The sequence below is a fragment of the Coregonus lavaretus genome, assembly GCF_964263955.1.
Source record: "Coregonus lavaretus genome assembly, chromosome: 39".
Lineage (NCBI taxonomy): Eukaryota > Metazoa > Chordata > Actinopteri > Salmoniformes > Salmonidae > Coregonus > Coregonus lavaretus.
The window spans coordinates 28,975,990-29,001,377 of NC_140026.1; the positions used below are offsets into that span (position 1 = coordinate 28,975,990).

Genomic DNA, 25,388 nt, shown 5'->3' on the forward strand with positions numbered 1-25,388 from the left:
AGACGCATACAAAGCTCTCCCTCGCCCTCCATTTGGCAAATCTGACCATAACTCTATCCTCCTGATTCCTGCTTATAAGCAAAAACTGAAGCAGGAAGCACCAGTGATTCGGTTAATAAAAAAGTGGTCAGATGACGCAGATGCTAAGCTACAGGACTGTTTTGCTAGCACAGACTGGAACATGTTCCGGGATTCTTCAGACAGCATTGAGGAGTACACCACATCAGTCACTGGCTTCATCAATAAGTGCATCGATGATGTCGTCCCCACAGTGACCGTACGTACATACCCCAACCAGAAGCCATGGATTACAGGAAACATCCGCACTGAGCTAAAGGGTAGAGCTGCCGCTTTCAAGGAACGGGACTCTAACCCGGACGCTTATAAGAAATCCCGCTATGACCTCCGACGAACCATCAAACAGGCAAAGAGTCAATACAGGTCTAAGATTGAATCATACTACACTGGCTCTGACGCTCGTCGGATGTGGCAGGGCTTGAAAACTATTACAGACTACAAAGGGAAGCACAGCCGCGAGCTGCCCAGTGACACAAGCCTACCAGACGAGCTAAACCACTTCTATGCTCGCTTCGAGGCAAGCAACACTGAAGCATGCATGAGAGCACCAGCTGTTCCGGATTACTATGTGATCACGCTCTCCGTAGCCGATGTGAGTAAGACTTTTAAGCAGGTCAACATTCACAAGGCCGCAGGGCCAGACGGATTACCAGGACGTGTACTCCGAGCATGTGCTGACCAACTGGCAAGTGTCTTCACTGACATTTTCAACATGTCCCTGACTGAGTCTGTAATACCAAAATGTTTCAAGCAGACCACCATAGTCCCCGTGCCCAAGAACTGTAAGATAACCTGCCTAAATGACTACCGACCCGTAGCACTGACGTCTGTAGCCATGAAGTGCTTTGAAAGACTGGTCATGGCTCACATCAACAGCATAATCCCAGAAACCCTAGACCCACTCCAATTTGCATACCGCCCCAACAGATCCACAGATGATGCAATCTCTATCGCACTCCACACTGCCCTTTCCCACCTAGACAAGAGGAACACCTACGTGAGAATGCTATTCATTGACTACAGCTCAGCATTCAACACCATAGTGCCCTCTAAGCTCATCACTAAGCTAAGGATCCTGGGACTAAACACCTCCCTCTGCAACTGGATCCTGGACTTCCTGACAGGCCGCCCCCAGGTGGTAAGGGTAGGTAACAACACATCTGCCACACTGATCCTCAACACGGGGGCCCCTCAGGGGTGCGTGCTCAGTCCCCTCCTGTACTCTCTGTTCACCCATGACTGCATGGCCAGGCACGACTCCAACACCATCATTAAGTTTGCCGACGACACAACAGTGGTAGGCCTGATCACCGACAACGATGAGACAGCCTATAGGGAGGAGGTCAGAGATCTGGCCGTGTGGTGCCAGGACAACAACCTCTCCCTCAACGTGACCAAGACAAAGGAGATGATTGTGGACTACAGGAAAAAAAAGAGGACTGAGCACGCCCCCATTCTCATCGACGGGGCTGTAGTGGAACAGGTTGAGAGCTTCAAGTTCCTTGGTGTCCACATCACCAACGAACTATCATGGTCCAAACACACCAAGACAGTCGTGAAGAGGGCACGACAAAGCCTATTCCCCCTCAGGAGACTAAAAATATTTGGCATGGGTCCTCAGATCCTCAAAAAATTCTACAGCTGCACCATCGAGAGCATCCTGACTGGTTGCATCACCGCCTGGTATGGCAACTGCTTGGCCTCTGACCGCAAGGCACTACAGAGGGTAGTGCGTACGGCCCAGTACATCACTGGGGCAAAGCTCCCTGCCATCCAGGACCTCTGTAACAGGCGGTGTCAGAGGAAGGCCCTCAAAATTGTCAAAGACTCCAGCCACCCTAGTCATAGACTGTTCTCTCTGCTGCCGCACGGCAAGCGGTACCGGAGTGCCAAGTCTAGGTCCAAAAGACTTCTCAACAGCTTCTACCCCCAAGCCATAAGACTCCTGAACAGCTAATCATGGCTACCCGGACTATTTGCACTGCCCCCCCACCCCATCCTTTTTACGCTACTGCTACTCTGTTAAGTATTTATGCATAGTCACTTTAACTCTACCCACATGTACATATTACCTCAACTAGCCGGTGCCCCCGCACATTGACTCTGCAACGGTACCCCCCTGTATATATAGCCTCCCTACTGTCACTTTATTTTACTTCTGCTCTTTTTTTCTCAACACTCTTTTTGTTGTTGTTTTATTCTTACTTTTTTGTTTAAAATAAATGCACTGTTGGTTAAGGGCTGTAAGTAAGCATTTCACTGTAATGTCTGCACCTGTTGTATTCGGCACATGTGACCAATAAAATTTGATTTGATCATTATGGGGTATTGAGTGTAGGTGGGTGAGAAATCAATTAATTCAATTTAGAATTCAGGCTGTAACAACAAAATGTGGAATAAGTCAAGGGGTATTAATACTTTCTGAAGCCACTGTAGGTGATAGTGTAACAGTAGAAGAATGTGTGTGAAGTAAAAGTAAAGGGAGTTACAATTTGTTTATTTATTGAGTGCCACCAGTGTGTGACACACAGGTGATAGTAAAGTGACAATTCATGGCATTTGTGTGTTGATTGTTCACACAGGTGAGCTGATCCTACAGGACCTGAAGGCCTGCAACATCCTGTCTGTCCTCTTCCCTGACACCCACGTCCAGTGTCTGACCCTCCTGGGAGGAGGAGACGAAAGTAGCACCCTACTGCTGGGCCTCATCACAGTCAGGCTGACACCACAGTAACCAGCACCAGGGAGGACGACTTGTTCATAGAATCCAATAGTAGCGAGGATGAAGACAAATAGGACAGTCAGAACCATGTAGGAGTGGAGTTTGTTCTGGAACTTTATTTCTTTATGTGATACTTTTTAATTCATGAGTATTTGGAAATATCCTGACTTACTGAGACACTTCTTCAGTATAAAAGAGGGTGACCTGATAAGTAGAAGAACGGAACGTAAAATGTATATTTCAAGAAAAGGATTCAAAATCAAATTTTATTGGTCGCATACACATATTTAGCAGGTGTTATTGCGGGTGTAGCGAAATGGGAAGAAAAAAATGATTGGTTCCCCTATCTGCGGTATAACTGTTTTAATGGATAAAATAAAAACAGGACGGAAATTACACATACGTGACATTAAACTAGTTTGACAGAATATGTAGACTGTCTCAACAAATATGAACTCCCATTCCAGACAGTGCCCCAACTGACATCACTATTTAGCAAACCGAAGTACTGCACCTGTGGATGGTCAATTGGGAAAGAAATCATAAAATAACCAAAAAATTGAAGTTACTGTCAAATCCCAACTCAGGTAAACACCTCACAGAAACAAAGCAATCTACCCCTCTGTCAGCCATACAAAATAAACATAGCACAACCAACTATTTGGCCCCATCTGGTACAGTGATTAATGAATTGAGACTCACGGATTTGGAACAGACTTATTTTAAACTGCATAAGAAATTAAAAGCTTACTCAACTGTAAGAAAAAAGGGGCAAATATAATATATTAATTTTTACAAAAAGGACATAATTCAGCTACATTACATCAAATCAACATTCCCAAATGGGCTAGTAGGCCAAAATGTGCTTCTCGAGTTAATCAATACACTTGTCAGAACAGAATTTAAGTAACACACGATAAAGACTGAAGACGGCAGCTTTAGGCTGAGGATCCTTACAGTCAATATCAGACTTCCCAAAATAACATTTAGGCTTCAGTGTGAGTCGCCAGTATTGTAACAGCACCAGTTCAGTATTGGTCAAGTCCTTTGCTCAGAGTAAGGGCTGCTGGAAATAGAGTTCTGATTGCTCTCAGAACTTAACATTTTGTCATACCTTGAATGAATCACTTGGAAAAACTCAACCCTCAGTTCAACAATGTTCCGAGAGGAAAGGGACAATGGATGGAGGACTTGTCACTACTACCTGGACCTCCGGTCCTTTTTGTTCTTGTCCAGGCTTTTGTCCATAGTCTTTTCATTGTCCCCTCTGCACTTGGGACAGAACCACTTCCCCTTGGGCTTGTAGGTGAGCCCCACGCAGGAGAAGTGGAACCACTCGATGGGGCACGCATCGTTATCGCAGCCGATCATCTCTCCATATGACACCTGCTCGCACAGGCAGTAGGTGGGCTCGTTGGGGTCGATGGTGAACTCCACGGGCGAGGCGTCGCGCTCCTGCTTGGCCTTGCGCTTCTTCTTCTTGGCCGACTTGGACCTTTTCTCCCGCGGCTGCAGTGACAGCTCATCCGCCGGGTCGTCCATCACCGCTCCGTTCCCCGAGGCGTGGTTGGAGTCGCGGCTCTCGCTGTTACGCTGGCGCCTTGGCCGGCGGGCCGAGGAGCGCTCGGCAGGTGTGGACACCACCGCCTCCTGGACAGAACTGGAGCGCCGCTCGGTGATGACCCGCTCCCGCTCACTGGTCTCGCTTGGCTCCTGGAGGCAGAGGGAGTCCATCTGGCGGGAACGGTTCTCTACCAGCTCTGTCATCTGGGTAACCACATGGATCTTCTCGTCGCCGAGCTCCTGGCTGGTGATGAGGGCCCGCTGCAGCTGGATCTGAAGCCTCTTACGTTGTGCCGCGTCCTGCTCGCCCTGGTAACGCTCGTAGACATTGTCAACCTCCTTCAGGACCTCTGCAAAGCACACAGAAGGAGAAAATATTTATACGTTAGGATGGGTCTTCTGCATTTGTTAAGTTACTGAGTTGAATAATCATCATGAGGGACTAAATAACATCTGACGCTGTGTCAGTCAGTGGGTAGGGGGAACTTTTACCTACTCATTGAAGCCCCTGGTAGGAACAAGGGAAAAATGCATGAACATTTGTGAGCACAATTGTATGCATGTATAAATAGCTACTGCAAACTCTGGGAGCACTGGAAATCACCTAATGGCAATCTGACAAACGAGTAATGAGCTGGAAAATCTTTATGAACAAACAAACGCAACATGTAAAGTTTTGGTCCCATGTTTCATGAGCTGAAATAAAAGATCACAGAAATGTTCCATGATTTTCCACAAAAAGGTTATTTCTCTCAAATTTGGTGCACAAATGTGTAAATCCCTGTTAGTGAGCATTTCCCCTATGCCAAGATAATCCATTCACCTGACAGGTGTGGCATATCAAGAAGCATGTTCATTACACAGGTGCACCTTGTGCTGGGGACAATAAAAGGCCACTAAAATGTGCAGTTATGCCACAGATGTTTCAAGTTTTGAGGAAGCGTGCAATTGGCATGCTGACTGCAGGAATGTCCACCAGAGCGGTTACCAGAGAAATTAATGTTCATTTCTCTACCATAAGATAAATGTTGTTTTAGAGAATTTGGCAGTACGTCCAACTGGCCTCACAACCGCATACCACGTATAACCACGCCAGCCCAGGACCTCGACATTCGGCTTCTTCACCTGCGGGATCGTCTGGGGGGGGTGAGCTGAGGATTATTTCTGTCTGTAATAAAGCCCTTTTGTGGGGAAAAACTCATTCTGAATGGCTGGGCCTGGCTCCCCAGTGGGTGGGCCTGGCTGCCAAGTGGTTGGGCCTATGCCTTCCAAGGCCCATTCCATGGCTGCACCCTTGACCAGTCAAAACAATAGATTAGGGTTATATGAACTGTAACTCAATAAAATAGGTGCATGTTGCGTTTATATTTTTGTTCAGTATAGCTTGCTTCATGAGAGAAGGCTTTTGGAAATAGCGTGACATCGGCAAGTAGCCTATATGTTTTGTCCTGGTAAAGTTGTCTGGCTGACTACTGTCATCACCCCTCTAGCTGGCAAAAAACCCAACCATATTTACAGATATCTAACTAGCTAGCTAGTTTATCCACTGAAAGTTAGCGGTTTAGCTCAATGTCTATCTGCAGACTGTGGTTACTACATGCCGCGCCCACTACATGCTGCTGCCACTGCCATTGAGGATGCTAGCGCTGTCTCTGGCCCACACTCCAGCACAGTAATGCACCAACGTTGGATGCCAAATGCCGAAAAACGTCACCAAAAGGAGGCTGCTAGCTACAGTAGCTGATATCAGTACACAGTGTCCTTCGCCCGCGCCAGCTGAGCACCGCTTTCCCGCAATTCTGTTAACATCATGGCGAGGAAATAGCTAGCAAGCTAGGACACCGATACAGTGTCCTCTGTCCCTGCCTGCCGAGCACTGCTTTCCCGCAGATCTGTTAACGTTACGGGGAGTGAAGCAGCTAGCATTTATTGTCAATCAGTGTTGCTTCCTAAGTGGACAGTTTGATTTCACAGAAGTGTGATTGACTTGGAGTTACATTGTGTTGTTTAAGTGTTCCCTTTATTTTTTTGAGCAGTATATATATATATATATATATATATATATATATATATATATATATATATATATATATATATATATATATATATATATATATATATATAGCTCAGGGTTTGAGAGATAGTTGATTATTATAGTATCGCGATGTGTGCCCGATGATGCCCCTCGACCCTAATTTTCTCCTGGGCGCACAATAGAGTGTGCCTTGTGTGGCCTCATTAAAATTATCCATAGCCTATACCGGTTTGAGGGCCCTATACTCTAGGCTACATGAGGGGCCTATACTTTAGGCTATATGACTAGGCTATACGAACAGCATGCTCGGAGCAGCACAGGGCAAAGTTATATTTCTAAGAAAATATACTTCAAGTTTTTGCGCTGCTCGGATGGTGCATATAAAACTAAGCTATACCGCATTACAAACTGCAATGGATAGGTGTTCCCAATCATGAGTCCAGGCCTGCACTGCTCTTGCTGATGTGAACCATTTTGTGCTGCCTAACCAATGACTGAGCTGTGTACAGTGGCACTTCAGAAGGCTAGTCAAAGGCTTCTTTTGAAAATATTGTTTTAATCTGTGTGCACGGACTAGGCCTACTAATTTCCTGTTCAGTTTGAGAGGGAGAGCGCGAAGATGAGGACCGGCGGGTAAGCCTCCATCATTCTTAAATGGAAGAAGTTTGGAATCACCAAGACTCTTCCTAGAGCTGGCCGCCTGGACAAACTGAACAATCGGGGGAGAAGGGCCTTGGTCAGGGAGGTGACCAAGAATCCGATGGTCACTCTGACAGAGCTCCAGAGTACCTCTGTGGAGATGGGAGAACCTTCCAGAAGGACAACCATCTCTGTAGCACTCCACCAATCAGGCCTTTATGGTAGTGGCCAGACGGAAGCCACTTCTCAGTAAAAGGCACGCCAGCCCGCTTGGAGTTTGCCAAAAGGCTTCTAAAGGACTCTCAAACCATGAGAAACAAGATTCTCTGGTCTGATCAAACCAAGATTGAACTATTTGGCCTGAAGCATGGTGGTGGTAGCATCATGATGTGGGGATGTTTTTCAGCGGCAGGGCCTTGGAGACTATTCAGGATTGAGGGAAAGATGAATGGAGAGATCCAGAGCGCTCAGGACCTCAGACTGGGGCGACAGGTTCACCTTCCAACAGGACAACGACCCTAAGCGCACAGCCAAGACAACGCTGGAGTGGCTTTGGGACAAGTCTCTGAATGTCCTTGAGTGGCCCAGGCAGAGCCCAGACTTGAACCCGATCGAACATCTCTGGAGACCTGAAAATAGCTGTGCACCGACACTCCCCATCCAACCTGACAGAGCTTGAGAGGATCTGCAGAGAAGAATGGAAGAAACTCCCCAAATACAGGTGTGCCAAGCTTGTAGCGTCATACCCAAGAAGACTTGAGGCTGTAATCGCTGCAAAAGGTGCTTCAACAATTTTGTTATTTGCAAACATCCTGTTTTTGCTTCATCACTATGGGGTATTGTGTGTAGATTGATGAGGGAAAACATTTTTTACATTCATTTAAGGATTAGGCTGCAATGTAACAAAATGTGGAAAAAGTCAAGGGGTCTGAATACTTTCCAAATGCACTGTAACTTACATTACTATGAAGCTGCAGCTGCAGAGATGGACAGCGCATGGGTGCTGAAAGTAGGCTAATTCAAGAAGGTCCAATTCATTTAAAATAGTCTACATTTTAATTTGACTTAAGGCTACTAAGAACAAGGGGGCTTTGTGTTGGAGCCCATTTCGTCCTATTCAATAAGAGGTAGGCCTACATGTTTTACAAAATTAGTAGTCTACATTTACATTTTAGTCATTTAGCAGATGCTCTTATCCAGAGCGACTTACACGAGCAATTAGGGTTAAGTGCCTTGCTCAAGGGCACGTCGACAGATATTTCACCTAGTCGGGTCGGGGATTAGAACCAGCGACCTTTCGGTTACTGGCACAACGCTCTTAACCACTAAGCTACCTGCCGCCACCTGCCGTCTACTATACATTATTTTGTCAGCCAATTCCTTCAGTCACCATGCACTCCTTACATATCTCAGTGTCAGTGAAGAGCTTGGTGTGTTAACTTAAAACCAGGGCTTGACTTGAGGGTGTATGTGAGGGTATTGTGGCTTTGTTAAAGAAAATGACAAAGCATAGGCCTACCCTTTTTTCAGCTTAAGATTTTGAAAAAAACTGATGGACCTGATTATATAAAGCGATCTATAACAGCAATGCTTTATACTAGAAACAAGCTGTCAAATGCCAGGGAAAGACGTGACTCCGATGCATATGGGATATCTTTGGTTCGTCTCTATGACATTCAGAGGCTGTGGTAAAATCTTCTATAACCAAGGAGACAAAAAAATAAACTTCTTTGCTCGGGAACTAATGTCTGAGTCGGTCACTATCAATTGATGTTCGACATTTTAACAGGCCATTAAACATACTAACTCCAAATCAGTCAAGAGCAAGCCAGCTAGCCTAAGAAGAAACAACATTTAATTTAGGAAATAAATTGTGAAGCATTTGTGACACACTACAGGCTGGCGGGAGCGCTCAGCATTAATAACAGCAGTTCAACAACATACCTATAAAATTCACATTAAGGCTATATAAAAAACGAAATTAAAAAAAGACTTACATAATGAAACGAAAAATGCCTTATTAGGCTATACAGTGCCTTTGAATTCGCTTTTAGAAACACGAGTTCGGCCAGTCTTTGGTTTGAGGATCATGCGCTGAGCTATGCATGCCTAGTTTGTAAATTTAGCCTAGCAGATGCTATTATATTCCCATGCCCTAATCACAGTCAAAACAAATCTATTTTGTAACAACAATATCACGGAATAAAGTACAGAATGTCAGTTTCACAAATTCAAAAGGGTACAAGTGCATATAGGCCTACCTGATGACATGTCTGCTGTGTTAAATATATTTTTCTCGACTTCATTGATGATCAAATACTTCAGTTCTGACTGGTTCTGTTGAGCTCAACTTTTACAGTTGATAGAAAACTTTAGGACAGTTCCAAACTTATACTATCCTCTTTTGTTAACAATAGCCTGTATAGAAATCATTACGTCTCTGGTGCTGCAGCATTCACACAATCAATGTCGTGCTCTGTTGTGGTATTAAAAAAAGATTCTGCTTGTCTCCAGTCATGTAAAATGACGTAGAATTGCATGAAAAGTATTTATAGCAGGCCATTTATTCTCGGATCGCAAATAAGATATTCATGCAGTGCTTTTATTAAATGGATATCTTTTCACCCCTACCCTTGTCTGCAGTGGTCTGGGAATCCGCAACCTTTGCTACTTTGACAAGGCTGGTCTGTCCTAGGAGTGAGGGTAAACGGTAGGCATGTTCTCTGCTATTTTCTATTATTATTTTGGGTATATGGTAGGGTCACTTGTCTTTTTTCAAGCATTCAGGGAGGGTAAAAAAACATTTTACTGAAGGGAAGGCCTTCCATTTTCATTTCAGAGGTCTAATTTTCTCCAGGTATCCCTCATTACAAATAACGTACAGTCCCTAACTTAAAAATGCCTCATGAGCTTAGATCAACTGACTTACCCCTTCAGAACCAAAAAAAAAAGCTTGTTTTACTCCAATGTTTGTAAACAAAGGAAAATGTAAACAAACAAACACTATATAGCCTCAAAACATGGTTAAAACCATAATTGTGATGTCATGGATGGTCAATTCTTGCATCCATAGCTCTGTCTATGAATTTGATAGTGATTACATTTCTCCAGCCCCATCCCTCAGCTTTTTACCAAACAAGGGGTGGGGAGGCAGCTTTGTTATTGTTTCTACTGCTGATTTAACAATCCCTTGAAAACGGCACGTAGTTGTCAACGGTTTTAGCGGCGCTGGGGGTCTCCTTGCCCCACAGCAGCCAAACCGAACGCTCGGTATTGTGACGTTTTATTGATAATGACCGAAAACGCTCAATAGCACGCAATGTTGAAAATAAATCTTAAGACATGTACATAAATGTAGTTTTGTCATTGACTAAAACAAGCAGACAAGAAAATTGAGTTTGAAAAGGGTGATGTGTCTCCCGAGTGGCGCAGTGGTCTAAGGCACTGCATCGCAGTGCTAGCTGTGCCACTAGAGATCCTGGTTCGAATCCAGGATCTTCTGTAGCCGGCCGCAACCGGGAGACCAATGGGGCGGCGCACAATTGGCCCAGCGTCGTCCATTCCCTCGAATGGCTGGCAGGGAGGTAGCTCAGTTGGTAGAGCATGGCGTTTGCAACGCCAGGGTTGTGGGTTCGATTCCCACAGGGGGCCAGTATGAAAATAAAAAAGAATAATGTATGCACTAACTGTAAGTCGCTCTGGATAAGAGCGTCTGCTAAATGACGTAAATGTAAAAAATTTAATGATGTTTTTGCTGTGAGCCAATTGGGTAACCTAAGTAACAACAGGTTGTTTTCTCCACAGGCGGGCGGGGCATTCTAATACCGATTCAGGAAGTGACGACACTTTCCGCCTGTTCAGGCAATAATATCTATCTGCACACTGCGGTTACTACATGCTGCGCCCACTACAGGTAACTTACTACATGCTGCGCCCTCTGCCATTGAGGCTGCTAATGCTGTCTCTGGCCCACACTCCAGCACATTAGGCGGCGGTAATGCACCAACATTGGACGCCAACCGCTGAAAAACCCCCACCGAAGAAGGATGCTGCTAGTTTGCTTGGGGACAACGGTACAGTGTCCTCCGCCCCCACCTGCCGAGCGCTGCTTTCCCGCAGTTCTGTTAACGTTACGGCGAGGGAAGTAGCTAGCTAGTGTAGCCAACCCAACTCTTGTATGGCACTACTGGGTGGTGGGTGGGGCATATAGTAAAAGTGGTCTGCAGATATAACCCCTGATCAGAGAAGGGTCTAACAGTCGCAAAGTCAAAATTGGCTATATATTTATCTTAATTTAAGGTTAGGCATAAAGGTTTGCAGTGTGGTTAAGATTTTTAAATCAGATTTTTATAGAAGAGAAATTGTAGAAATAGGCAGGGTTTAGCCAGTCGGAGTTCTATAAAGAGGCCAGAATTCCTGTGTTGGAATTGCGAGTTGGATGACGGTTGAAAGCGTTTTTTTCAGAATTCCCAGTTGTCTTGAACACACTGGAGTCGGAGATCTACGAGTTCTCAGTTGTTTTGAATGCGGCACAAGTACTGGCAAAATTACCTCATACATTGCACATTTTCATCATCAGCGTTAGAGCAGATTGCAACAACGACCATTACGCTTTATTTGTTTTACTGCTAGCTAACAGTTAACGTTGGTTGTACTATGAATTTTACATTTGCTAGCAAGCAACACTATCGACAATAAATCAACATCCCTTGTAAAATAAACAAAAACGAATGCAGATAACAGGTTTACCAACTCGAAAGAAAGCCGTTAAACGCCACAACACCACCCCTCTTACCAAAATGGCTGATCCTCTGTGGCTATCAAGTCAACTCGGACCTGACTTCTCCAACACGGAGACATGTTGTTGAGGATAACAAATTGAAGGCATACATTTTACTCGATAGACTAACCTAGCTATATATTTCAGCACACAAAAAACTCGCTTTCAATGCTAGCTAGTGTGTGGAACATTAACGTTAGCTAAAGTGGATCGGGGCATTTGTCAATCCAGCACACCCAGTTTTTGCGATTTTATCGTCAAACTCGCAAATACAACCACTAAAACAACGAGAGGAAAAACAATACCTTGATACTTTGAGTCAATTTCTCGCAGCAGAGAGACGTTTCTTTGTATATCCAAAGGCATGGACTCAACACATTCCAAATAATCCTCCACATAGCTGACCAGTTGTGACTTTTCCACGTTTGGATAGTTTTGACCTAACATTGTTCCACCGATGCATCGAGACAATCAAGAAAACATGTAAATATATTTGAGATAAGGCATTTAGTATGATTTCTAATGGTTTTCTTGCTCCAGTATTGTTGTTTCCTATTCCCTGGGCAGTTCACTTCAAACAAAACTGCACACAGTGCGCATGGGCGCAGTGTATTCCTTTTATGGCAAAGCACAGCGTTTTCGCATTTTACTTGACAGGGGGATGGCCCGTTCATATTTCTAGCGTTTGGATTGGCTGTGAATAAAATAAAGGCAGCCTTTATTATTATGAACTTTTCCCGGGAAAGTAAATCACTAATTAAGTATTTTTAACACCATTTTTTATAAAATCGTACTATTTTGTTCCACCTGCAAATATAGTTGTTCACTGGACTATGCTAGTATAATGCTTTTTAATGAAAGGGTTGGTTAGAACATGATTTCCATTCATGGTGTAGCAGCACCCAAAGTGCTCAGTTCCCTAACTTCCCTTGCTATGTATTATCATAAAAGCCATTTTTGTTTTTGTCCAGAATAAGTTGAGCACATCTCTCTCTCTCTCTCTCTGTGAGTGTGTGTGTGTGTGTGTGTGTGTGTGTGTGTGTGTGTGTGTGTGTGTGTGTGTGTGTGTGTGTGTGTGTGTGTGTGTGATGGACATTGAATTCTGCAGAGGCACATAGATACACTTAATAATATATTGGCCATTTCAGCACATCACATGTGACATTATTACATCTCTTCATCTTTCAAACCTAGAGGCAAAACAAGATATTCAAGTTCTGATGGAAACCCCAAAAGCAGTCACCTCTCTCTCTGTGTGTGTGAGTGATATTGGGTTTTGCAGAGGCACATACAGTGCATTCAGAAAGTATTCAGACCCCTTGACATTTTCCACATTTTTTTACGTTACAAGGCTTATTCTAATTGTATTTATATTTTTTATTCCCTCATCAATCTACACACAATACCCCACAATGACAAAGCAAAAACGGGTTTTAATACATTTTTGCAAAAAATAAAAAGACATACCTTATTTAAATAAGTATACAGACACTTTGCTATGAGACTCGAAATTGAGCTCAGGTGCATCCTGTTTCCATTGATCATCCTTGAGATGTTTCTAAATTACAACATGATTGGAGTACACCTGTGGTAAATTCAATTGATTGGACATGATTTGGAAAAGCACACACCTGTCTATATAAGATGCCACAGTTGACAGTGCATGTCAGAGCAAAAACCAAGCCATGAGGTCGAATGAATTGTCCGTAGAGCTCTGAGACAGGATTGTGTTGAGGCATAGATCTGGGGAAGGGTACCAACACATTTCTGCAGCATTGAAGGTCCCCAAGAACACAGTGGCCTCCATCATTCTTAAACGGAAGATGTTTGGAACCACCAAGACTTCCTAGAGCTGGCCGCCCGGCCAAACTGAGCAACCGGGGGAGAAGGGCCTTGGTCAGGGATGTGACCAAGAACCCAATGGTCACTCTGACAGAGCTCCAGAGTTCCTCTGTGGAGATGGGATAAACTTCCAGAAGGACAACCATCTCTGCAGCACTCCACCAATCAGGCCTTCATGGTAGAGTGGCCAGACGGAAGCCACTCCTCAGTAGAAGGCACATAACCGCCCGCTTGAAGTTTGCCAAAAGGCACCTAAAGACTATCAGACCATGAGAAACAAGATTATCTGGTCTGATGAAACTAAGATTGATGTCTTTGGCCTGAATGCCAAGCGTCACGTCTGGAGGAAACCTGACACCATCCCTATGGAGAAGCATGGTGGTGGCAGCATCATGCTGTGGAGATGTTTTTCAGTGGCAGGGAATGGGAGACTAGTCAGGTTTGAGGGAAAGATGAACGGAGCAAAGTACAGAGAGATCCTTGATGAAAACCTGCTCCAGAGCGCTCAGCACCTCAGACTGGGGCGACAGTTTCACCTTCCAACAGGACAATGACCCTAAGCACACAGCCAAGACAATGCAGGAGTGGCTTCGGGACAAGTCTCTGAATGTCCCTGAGTGGCCCAGCCAGAGCCCAGACTTGAACCCGATCGAACATCTCTGGAGAGACCTGAAAATAGCTGTGCAGTGACGCTCCCCATCCAACCTGACAGAGCTTGAGAGGATCTGCAGAGAAGAATGGGAGAAACTCCCCAAATAAAGGTGTGCCAAGCTTGTAGAAAAGGACTTGAGGCTGTAATCGCTGCCAAATGTGCTTCAACAAAGTACTGAGTAAAGGGTTGGAATGCTTACAGTACCAGTCAAAAGTTTGGACACACCTACTCATTGAAAGGTTTTTCTTTAATTTTACTATTTCCTACATTGTAGAATAATAGTGAAGACGTCAAAACTATGAAATAACACATACAGAATCATGCAGTAACCAAAACAGTGTTGAACAAATCAAAATATATTTTATATTCAAGATTCTTCAAATAGCCACCCTTGCTCTTGATGACATTATTGCACTCTCTTGGCATTCTCTCAACCAGCTTCATGAGGTAGTCACCTGGAATGCATTTCAATTAACAGGTGTGCCTTCTTAAAAGATAATTTGTGGAATTTCTTTCCTTCTTAATACATTTGAGCCAATCAGTTGTGTTGTGACAAGGTATTCAGAAGATAGTCCTATTTGGTAAAAGACCAAGTCCATATTATGGCAAGAACAGCTCAAATAAGCAAAGAGAAACGACAGTCCATCATTACTTTAAGACATGAAGGTCAGTCAATACGGAACAGTCGCAAAAACTATCAAGCGCTATGATGAAACTGGCTCTCATGAGGACCACCACAGGAATGGAATACCCAGAGATACCTCTGCTGCAGAGGATAAGTTCATTAGAGTTACCAGCCTCAGAAATTGTAGCCCAAATAAATGCTTCACAGAGTTCAAGTAACAGACACATCAACTGTTCAGAGGGGAATGTGTGAATCAGGCCTTCATGGTCGAATTGCTGCAGAGTGAATGAAAAGCAGCCAACAAGTGCTCAGCATATGTGGGAACTTCTTCAAGACTGTTGGAAAAGCATTCTAGGTGAAGCTGGTTGAGATAATGCCAAGAGTGTAAAAAATAGTAAAAATAAAGAAAATCCCTGACTGGTAGTGTATGTCAATTTTTTATAAATGTGAAAATGTCTCAAAATCAGTTTTTGCTTTCTCATTATGAGGTATTGTGTGTAGATTGATGGGGTGGGGGGGGGGGGACAATTTAATACATTTTAGAAGGCGGCTGTAACGTAACAAAATGTGGAAAAAGTCAAGGGGTCTGCATACTTTCCGAATGCGCTGTAGATAGACTTAACAATATTTTGGCCATCTCTTCATCTTTCAAAACGAGATATTCAACGTCTGACAGTAAACCCCAAAGGCAATCATATCAAAATAAAATCAAATTGTATCGGTCGCATGTGCCAAATACAACAGGTGTAGACTTTACATTGAAATGCTTACTTACGAGCACATTACCAACAGTGCAGAGTTAAAATATTTGCTGAATAAAAAAGGAAATAGTAACACAATAAAAACAATAACGAGGCTATATACAAGGAGTACCTGTAACGAGTCAATGTGCAGGGGTACGAGGTAGTTGAGGTAGTTGAGGTAATACAGTATGTACATGTGGGTAGGGTTAAAAGTGACTAAGCAATCAGGAAATATAATAAACAGCGTAGCAGCAGCATATGTGAAGTGTGAAAGTGTGTCTGTGTGAGTGTGTATGTGTGTGGCGTCAATATGCATGCGTGTTTTGTGTGTGTGAGCCCTGTTCCTGGAGAGCTACTGTCCTGTAGGTTTTCACTCCAACCCAGTTGTAACTAACTTGATTCAGCTGGTTGATAAGCTGAACCTACAGGACAGGTAGCTTTCCGGGAACAGGGTTGGAGAGCCCTGTTCTAGGGCCTTCCTCTGACATCGCCTGGTATAGAGGTCCTGGATGGCAGGGAGTTCGGCCCCAGTGATGTACTGGGCCGTACGCACTACCCTCTGTAGCGCCTTGCGGTCGGATGCCGAGCATGATGCAGCCAGTCAAGATGCTCTCAATGGTGCAGCTGAATAACTTTAGAGGATTTGAGGGCCCATGCCAAATCTTTTCAGCCTCCTGAGGAGGAAGAGATGTTGTCGTGCCCTCTTCACGACTGTGTTGGTGTGTTTGGAACATGATAGGTCCTTAGTGATGTGGACACTGAGGAACTTGAAGCTCTCGACCCGCTCTACTACAGATCCGTCTATATGAATGGGGGCGTGTTCAGCCTTCCGTTTCCTGTAGTCCATGATGAGCACCTCTGACCTCCTCCCTATTGGTGCTCTCATCGTTGTCTGTGATCAGGCCTACCACCGACATGCCGTCGGCAAACTTAATGATGGTGTTGGAGTCGTGCATGGCCATGCAGTCGTGAGTGAACAGGGAGTACAGGAGGGGACTGAGCACACACCCCTGAGGGGCCCCCGTGTTGAGGGTCAGCATGGCGGATGTGTTGTTGACTACCCTCACCACGTGGGAGCGGCCCATCATGAAGCCCAGGATCCAGTTGCAGAGGGAGGTGTTCAGTCCCAGGGTCCTTAGCTTAGTGATGAGCTTGGAGGGCACAATGGTGTTGAAGGCTGAGATGTAGTCAATGAACAGCATTCTCACGTAGGTGTTCCTGTTGTACAGGTGGGAAAGGGCAGTGTGGAGTGCATTTGAGATTTTGGCATCTGTTGGGGTGGTATGCGAATTGGAGTGGATCCAGGGTTTCTGGGATGATGGTGTTGATGTGAGCCATGGCTACAGATGTGAGTGCTACAGGACAGTAGTCATTTAGACAGGTTACCTTGGTGTTCTAAGGCACAGGGACTATGGTGGTTTGCTTGAAACATTTAGGTATTACCGACTGGGTCAGAGAGAGGTTAAAAATATCAGTGAAGACAGTTGCCAGCTGGTCAGCGCATGTTCTGAGTACGCGTCCTGGTAATTTGTCTGAATGTTAAGCTGTTTAAAGGGCTTGCTCTCCGTAGCTGATGTGAGTGAGATCATACAGTCATCCGGAACAGCTGGAGTGTTACAGGAGGGGGACGCAGTTCCGGAGCGACCCACTAGGTGTCGACCCACTAGGTGCCTCTGACAACCTTAGGCACCTCCTCACTCACAGTCTGGACTAATCATTATCCTATTGGTGTCACCTGGGTCTACCTGTTCACCTGTGTATTTATGCCCTCACTTCCCTGTGTTCCCTTGCTCTGTTCCTCAGCTAGTTTCTCGATGCCAAACAGTACTAATCAGTGTCTGATCGCGAGACATTTGTACTGGTACTTGAGAAGTGTCCTCCCTGTTTCATTGTTGTTTTCAGTCTTAGTTAGTATTTCGCATGTTTGCTGTCAGCCTGTTTTTGGAGACCAATTTGCTCCTCCTTTATTGTATCGTGTCAAGTCTGTTATTTTGTATCCTGGTTTTGGGACCACCAGTAAAGATCCTTGTTTCACCATCTCTGCCTACTTCCAACTGTCTATCCTGCACCGCACCTGGGTCACACCTCACACCAACACTTACACTTGTGCTCTCATGCATGCTTCAGTGTTGCTTGCCTCGAAGCGAGCATAGAAGGCATTTCGCTCGTCTGGTAGGCTCACGTCACTGGGCAGCTCTCGGCTGGGTTTCCCTTTGTCATCCATGATAGTTTGCAAGCCCTGTCACATCCGACGAGCGTCAGAGTCGGTGTAGTGTGACTCGATCTTAGTCCTGTATTGACTGTTTATGGTTAGGCGGAGAAGGATTTCTTATAAGCATCTGGATTAGTGTCCCTCTCCTTGAAAGCGGCAGCTCTAGCCTTTTGCTCAGTGTGGATGTTGCCTGTAATCCATAGCTTCTGGTTGGGATATGCACGTATGGTCACTGTGGGGACAACATCGTTGATGCACTTATTAATAAAGCCGGTGACTGATGTGGTAAACTCTTCAATGCCATCGGATGAATCACGGAACATATTCCAGTCTGTGCTAGCGAAACAGTCCTGTAACTTAGCATCCGCTTCATCAGACCACTTCCGTCACTGGTACTTCCTGTTTGATATTTTGCTTATAAGCAGGAATCTGGAGGATAGAGTTATGGTCCGATTTGCCAAATGGAGGGCGGGGGAGAGCTTTGCAAGCTTCTCTTTGTGTGTAGTAAAGGTGATCTAGAGTTTTTATCCCTCTAGATGCACAAGTGACATGCTGGTAGAAATTAGGTAAAATGGATTTCAGTTTTCCTGCATTAAATTCACCGGCCACTAGGAGCACCACCTCTGGTTGAGAATTTTCTTGTTTGCTTATAGCCATATACAGCTCATTGAGTGTGGTCTTAGTGTCATCATCAGTTTGTGGTGGGAAATAGACAGCTACGAAAAATACAGTTCTTCATGAGGTATTCTAACTCAGGCGAACAGAACCTTGAGTAATTCAGCAAGAAATCAATTCATTTACCACATACATTGGTATCCTGTTATAGGTACTGTTATTGCTAAAATAACCTCACTGCAACAGGGTTTCATATGATCTACTAATACAGGTCCTTCCCCTTATTTATTTCACTGCCTATAGTCTGAAACCAGCCTCTCTAATGGTAGACCCAGGTACAATCTGATCATCAATGGAGTTCACCTTTTTCCCATAACATTTTACAGCCAAAATAGCACTTGTCATAACACTTGTCATAGGCTACTTAGTATTAGAGATAGCTATTTAAATGAACTGAATTTCTACAAACACAAATAATACAATACAAAACAAAGCTTAGCTTAGCTTAGCTAGCTAGTTTCATCCATCGTTTGCAGTATCCATGCTTGCTTGCAGCATGCTCATGCTAGCTAAATCAAGGTTTGCAATCAGGTTTTGAAAGTAAACATCAATGACCATGCATGGATCATGTTTTGTACTTTATCCACCTTTTTGGCAGGGGGACACTATTTGGCATGACAGGTCCTGATACAGGCTGCTCTCGTTGCTATCTTTGCCACGCTGGCTGCCTACTGCTGCAAGGTGGTATACAGTTGCTGCCCAGCTGCCAGAATGGTCAGCGTCAACAGAAATATAACATAAAGAATAGACACTAGCCTTCCTGGAAAAGGAAAGTTTGGTTGGAGTTTAAACAACAGGCTTGACCAGGTCCCAGTTTTAGTTTTGACTCCAGGCCCACAAATACTGGGCCTATGGTGTGTCTGAGCTGACTGGCCTATATTCAAATAATTCAAAATCAACTATTTGATCAGATACCAAATAGATCTGCATTAGAAGTTACTGTAGGCCTATGTTATTATAACATGCTGATTATAAATTTTTATTTGAGCCTGTGATTTCCCTCTTTCATCGGGTGATCACAGTCCAAGTTCCTCATGCTCAGCAATGAAGAAATGTACAGTAATATATTAACTAATCAACCAGCAGAAACATGTCTTTTTTTTCCATTGATTGAAATATTATATATGCTTGTACAGTATATGTCATATCTGATTGCTAAGAGTACTATTGTGTTTCTTTTTGTAATACACTGTGTATTTTTTTTTACAATAAATATAATTGAGTTAACTATTATGTTCTGTTATATTTCCAAATGTTTTGATTTATGTTTGCCATATTATGTTTTCTAACAGTGATATCAGACATGTCACATGTTCAGTTGTGAACGTTTTTAATTAATTTGAAGTATATATATATATATATGTGAAAATGTTTGAATGTGTGACTCAAAACATCATGGGATTCTAGTAATAAGATGTATGATTATGGAATACCATTTCAGAAAAATTGTTAGCCTATGTGCCTATGCCACAACTTTGGAATGTAGGATCAAATTTCTCTCACTAGAGGGCTGACATTATGGAAAATAAAACTTTACTGGGCGTTTACTTGTCTCCTTTTATGTGCTACAATCAAATACAAAACGTAGGCTGTTTATTAAATAGGCTGTAGGATATCTTTGCAGCAACTCTATGGCTATGGAAGGTAACTTATTTTCGTATTGCATTTGATTAGTTTAATTCAACCGACTAGGCTGCATAATTCCTTCAAAATGTCCTGATAATGTGGTCTACAAATGTTATTTCCAAACAAACGAAAATGAACCCTAAGAAATAACTTGGTTTATTTTTGTCCAATTCTGTATGCTTACTTTAGCCTATTGCCTAGAGCACTCATGGTTATGTATAGGCTAGAATGTTAGGGGTCTGTTTTCCACATTGGCATATGGTTTTCCATCCTCTGTCCCGCCGAAGGTGTTGACGAAACTGGGATTATTGCGGACCCACCCGTCAATTCACAACCTGCCGGCGACGTGGATGAAGAGAGGGGTTCCCTCTTCGATGTAACATTTCTGGACCACGACTTTCCAGGTGCTGAGACGGAGACCCCGACCCGCAAGACCTACCAGGAGTTCCAGCCCAAAGCACTGGGGGTGTGTGTCATTTCTTGCGGAAGCGAAATCTAAGAAACATAACTAAATCCTCATCAATTCCCTACAGAATAAGGCTATTTTACTAAACTACTGATATTGTATTCCATTGATAATTGTTCCTCAATTAACTAACCTGATTTAATAACGTTAAAATGCAACCATAAAAATGTTCTGCCTCCTGCATTTATTCCGTAGGAATCTTGACTTTGTGGATATTTCCTCTCATCATAGGTCTCTCAGATCACGTTGGGTGTGTTTGTGCTCAACTCAGTTTATGTCAGTGTCGCCAACCGATTGGATCAGAGAAATGAAGAAGTAACCAGGGCAATAGGCTCCCTGTCTGTGAGTAGTATACTTCTCTATGCATGTCCTTTACCAACTATTAGGTTTATTAGTATGGTAAATAAATTCATGCTATTATTGAACAAGTGAAGAATGCTAAGATGTGTTCTTGTTTTGCCTTGCTTTATCTTGACATGAAATGGGTGATTTTCAGCTAACTGTGCTGTGCTCTCTGTAGGCGATAGTGGCGGGAAGTGTGGCCATAGCAGCACAGAGTCTTCATGTTCCCACAGTGAGTCATCATAGTCTGATCCCAGATCTGTTTGTGCCGTTTTGCCTACAGTCAGTTGGCAAGAGAGCACAAACAGATCTGGGACCAGGCTAAATTATCATAATTTCTGACTGAGATTACTCATTGCGTTATCTGGAAGACAAAAACGTCTACTGTCTCATTTTCCTCGTCCTTTCAGCTGAAGGCGTGTCTGGGGACACAGCTGGCTGCCTGCCTTATGGCCATGTTCAACGTGGTCGTCGTAGGAGAAAAGCTGTCTGACACCCACTTAGTGCCAGACTGCTGGCATTTCACTGATTACAACAACACACATCATCATCACACCACCTGCGACAAGCTGATGGTGAGTCCCATAGAAATAGCGTTAGAACACAGACTATACCGTATACTGTATATAAGGCCTAAATAATGTATATGTCCCGAGATCAACTTCTTCAGCTGAATCTCACAGTGAAAAGATTTGGGGACGTTCTGGGGTAACTATTGTCTTGTACAGCTCCAAGATTTAGTAGTTGTTAGTAATCTGAACATCTGTATGTGTCAATCAAAGGTTGAAAGGTTGTTGATGGAAAACATAAATATTAAAACACAATACAAATAGTGCTGTAGATGTTTAGAAAACTAAACATGTTGCCACAGTATGGTAGCGTCATTCACTCATACCTCAAACTCTGTTCCTGTGTCTACTATCTCCCCCTCCCCTACCAAGAATGCAGTGTATCCATTCTATGTCGAGTGGTTCCTCGTGCACGCTACTCTCCTCGGCATCTCTGTTACCCTGACTATCTACAGCTGCAAGCTGCTCCGCTTCTGCTCCCCTGCAGCACCCAGCACGGTAAGAGTTAATTTCAAGAGCATGAGAATTTGAACACATGCCAAATGGTTTGACCAGATGCATGTTCCATACTCACATCCTCTTCTACGCTTCACTGAAGCTATTTGATCACACACACACAATGTATTTACAGTTTAGCTGCTATGCTTAATCTGAGAATATGCTTTCATTGTTGTTTAATCATGTTTTCTTTCTTAAAGCCTGTGGTCACTGCATATACTAGCCCAGCTCAGTGAGAAGAGATGAGGTACATAGAAAGGAACCTAAAGCCATCATGAGGAGACACTGATGGGTCTATCTAGCCGTGCACTTTCTTCAAATCTATTTGTCACTATGTTTTCTGTCTTGCACATACACTTGATGTTGATGATATGTTATATTACAGTGGGGGGAAAAAAATATTTAGTCAGCCACCAATTGTGCAAGTTCTCCCACTTAAAAAGATGAGAGAGGCCTGTAATTTTCATCATAGGTACACGTCAACTATGACAGACAAAATTAGATTTTTTCCCCCAGAAAATCACATTGTAGGATTTTTTATGAATTTATTTGCAAAATATGGTGGAAAATAAGTATTTGGTCAATAACAAAAGTTTCTCAATACTTTGTTATCTACCCTTTGTTGGCAATGACACAGGTCAAACGTTTTCTGTAAGTCTTCACAAGGTTTTCACACACTGTTGCTGGTATTTTGGCCCATTCCTCCATGCAGATCTCCTCTAGAGCAGTGATGTTTTGGGGCTGTCGCTGGACAACACGGACTTTCAACTCCCTCCAAAGATTTTCTATGGGGTTGAGATCTGGAGACTGGCTAGGCCACTCCAGGACCTTGAAATGCTTCTTACGAAGCCACTCCTTCGTTGCCCGGGCGGTGTGTTTGGGATCATTGTCATGCTGAAAGACCCAGCCACGTTTCATCTTCAATGCCCTTGCTGATGGAAGGAGGTTTTCACTCAAAATCTCACGATACATGGCCCCATTCATTCTTTCCTTTACACGGATCAGTCGTCCTGGTCCCTTTGCAGAAAAACAGCCCCAAAGCATGATGTTTCCACCCCCATGCTTCACAGTAGGTATGGTGTTCTTTGGATGCAACTCAGCATTCTTTGTCCTCCAAACACGACGAGCTGAGTTTTTACCAAAAAGTTCTATTTTGGTTTCATCTGACCATATGACATTCTCCCAATCCTCTTCTGGATCATCCAAATGCACTCTAGCAAACTTCAGACGGGCCTGGACATGTACTGGCTTAAGCAGGGGGACACGTCTGGCACTGCAGGATTTGAGTCCCTGGCGGCGTAGTGTGTTACTGATGGTAGGCTTTGTTACTTTGGTCCCAGCTCTCTGCAGGTCATTCACTAGGTCCCCCCGTGTGGTTCTGGGATTTTTGCTCACCGTTCTTGTGATCAGTTTGACCCCACGGGGTGAGATCTTGCGTGGAGCCCCAGATCGAGGGAGATTATCAGTGGTCTTGTATGTCTTCCATTTCCTAATAATTGCTCCCACAGTTGATTTCTTCAAACCAAGCTGCTTACCTATTGCAGATTCAGTCTTCCCAGCCTGGTGCAGGTCTACAATTTTGTTTCTGGTGTCCTTTGACAGCTCTTTGGTCTTGGCCATAGTGGAGTTTGGAGTGTGACTGTTTGAGGTTGCGGACAGGTGTCTTTTATACTGATAACAAGTTCAAACAGGTGCCATTAATACAGGTAACGAGTGGAGGACAGAGGAGCCTTTTAAAGAAGAAGTTACAGGTCTGTGAGAGCCAGAAATCTTGCTTGTTTGTAGGTGACCAAATACTTATTTTCCACCATAATTTGCAAATAAATTCATTAAAAATCCTACAATGTGATTTTCTGGGGAAAAAATGCTCAATTTGTCTGTCATAGTTGACGTGTACATATGATGAAAATTACAGGCCTCTCTCATCTTTTTAAGTGGGAGAACTTGCACAATTGGTGGCTGACTAAATACTTTTTTTCCCCCACTGTATATGGTTGCCTTTTTTGTATTTTTAATGATATAATTTGGTTATTTTGTTGTGTGTTCTGATGATAGAGTATGTCTGCTTACAGTTGAAGTCGGAAGTTTACATACACTTAGGTTGGAGTCATTAAAACTTGTTTTTCAACCACTCCACAAATTTCTTGTTAACAAACTATAGTTTTGGCAAGTCGGTTAGGACATCTACTTTGTGCATGACACAAGTCATTTTCCAACAATTGTTTACAGACAGATTATTTCACTTATAATTCACTGTATCACAATTCCAGTGGGTCAGAAGTTTGCATACACTAAGTTGACTGTGCCTTTAAACAGCTTGGAAAATTCCAGAAAATGATGTCATGGCTTTAGAAGCTTCTGATAGGCTAATTGACATCATTTGAGTAAATTGGAGGTGTACCTGTGGGTGTATTTCAAGGCCTACCTTCAAACTCAGTGCCTCTTTGCTTGACATCATGGGCCAAGATCGTACTTTTTGGAGAAATGTCCTCTGGTCTGATGAAACAAAAATAGAACTGTTTGGCCATAATGACCATCGTTATGTTTGGAGGAAAATGGGGGCTTGCAAGCCGAAGAACACTATCCCAACCGTGAAGCACGGGGGTGGCAGCATCATGCTGTGGGGGTGCTTTGCTGCAGGAGGGACTGGTGCACTTCACAAAATAGATGACATCATGAGGAAGGAAAATTATGGAAGTTAAATCTTGGTCAGAAATGGCTCTTCCAAATGGACAATGACCCCAAGCATACTTCCAAAGTTGTGGCAAAATGGCTTAAGGACAACAAAGTCAAGGTATTGGAGTGGCCATCACAAAGCCCTGACCTCAAACCTATAGAACATTTGTGGGCAGAACTGAAAAAACATGTGCGAGCAAGGAGGCCTACAAACCTGACTCAGTTACACCAGCTCTTTCAGGAGCTGGTGGGAAGCTTGTGGAAGGCTACCCGAAACGTGTTAACCCAAGTTAAACAATATAAAGGCAATGCTACCAAATACTGAGTGTATGTAAACTTCTGACCCACTGGGAATGTGATGAAAGAAATAAAAGCTGCAATAAATCATTCTCTCTACTATTATTCTGACATTTCACATTCTTAAAATAAAGTGGTGACCCTAACTGACCTAAGACAGGGACATTTTACTAGGATTAAATGTCAGGAATTGTGAAAAACTGAGTCTAAATGTATTTGGCTAAGGTGTATGTAAACTTCCGACTTCAACTGTATATGGTCTCAGGTGCTATTTTAGTGATGATTTTAAGGATTGAAACTTTGTGGGTACATCATACCGAAATAAACACTTCCTCAGGGGCAAAAACG

General features: G+C 43.6%; 2 protein-coding genes across 2 annotated transcripts; one reads left to right on the forward strand and one right to left on the reverse strand.

Moving 5' to 3' along the window:
- Nucleotides 1-3,047: 3,047 nt before the first annotated feature.
- On the reverse strand, nt 3,048-12,418 carry LOC311112843 (inhibitor of growth protein 2-like). Its single transcript, XM_084155974.1, has 2 exons — nt 12,123-12,418; nt 3,048-4,713 (listed from the first exon to the last, which is right to left on the reverse strand). The coding sequence occupies exons 1-2, from the start codon at nt 12,262-12,264 to the stop codon at nt 4,001-4,003; spliced, it is 855 nt and encodes a 284-aa protein (XP_084012100.1). The 5' UTR covers nt 12,265-12,418; the 3' UTR covers nt 3,048-4,000.
- A 7,726-nt stretch (nt 12,419-20,144) lies between these two features.
- Nucleotides 20,145-22,404, forward strand: LOC311112897 (uncharacterized protein). The gene is made up of 7 exons (XM_084156039.1): nt 20,145-20,210; nt 20,480-20,658; nt 20,890-21,000; nt 21,179-21,232; nt 21,411-21,575; nt 21,942-22,067; nt 22,268-22,404. The coding sequence occupies exons 1-7, from the start codon at nt 20,198-20,200 to the stop codon at nt 22,301-22,303; spliced, it is 684 nt and encodes a 227-aa protein (XP_084012165.1). The 5' UTR covers nt 20,145-20,197; the 3' UTR covers nt 22,304-22,404.
- Nucleotides 22,405-25,388: the final 2,984 nt, after the last annotated feature.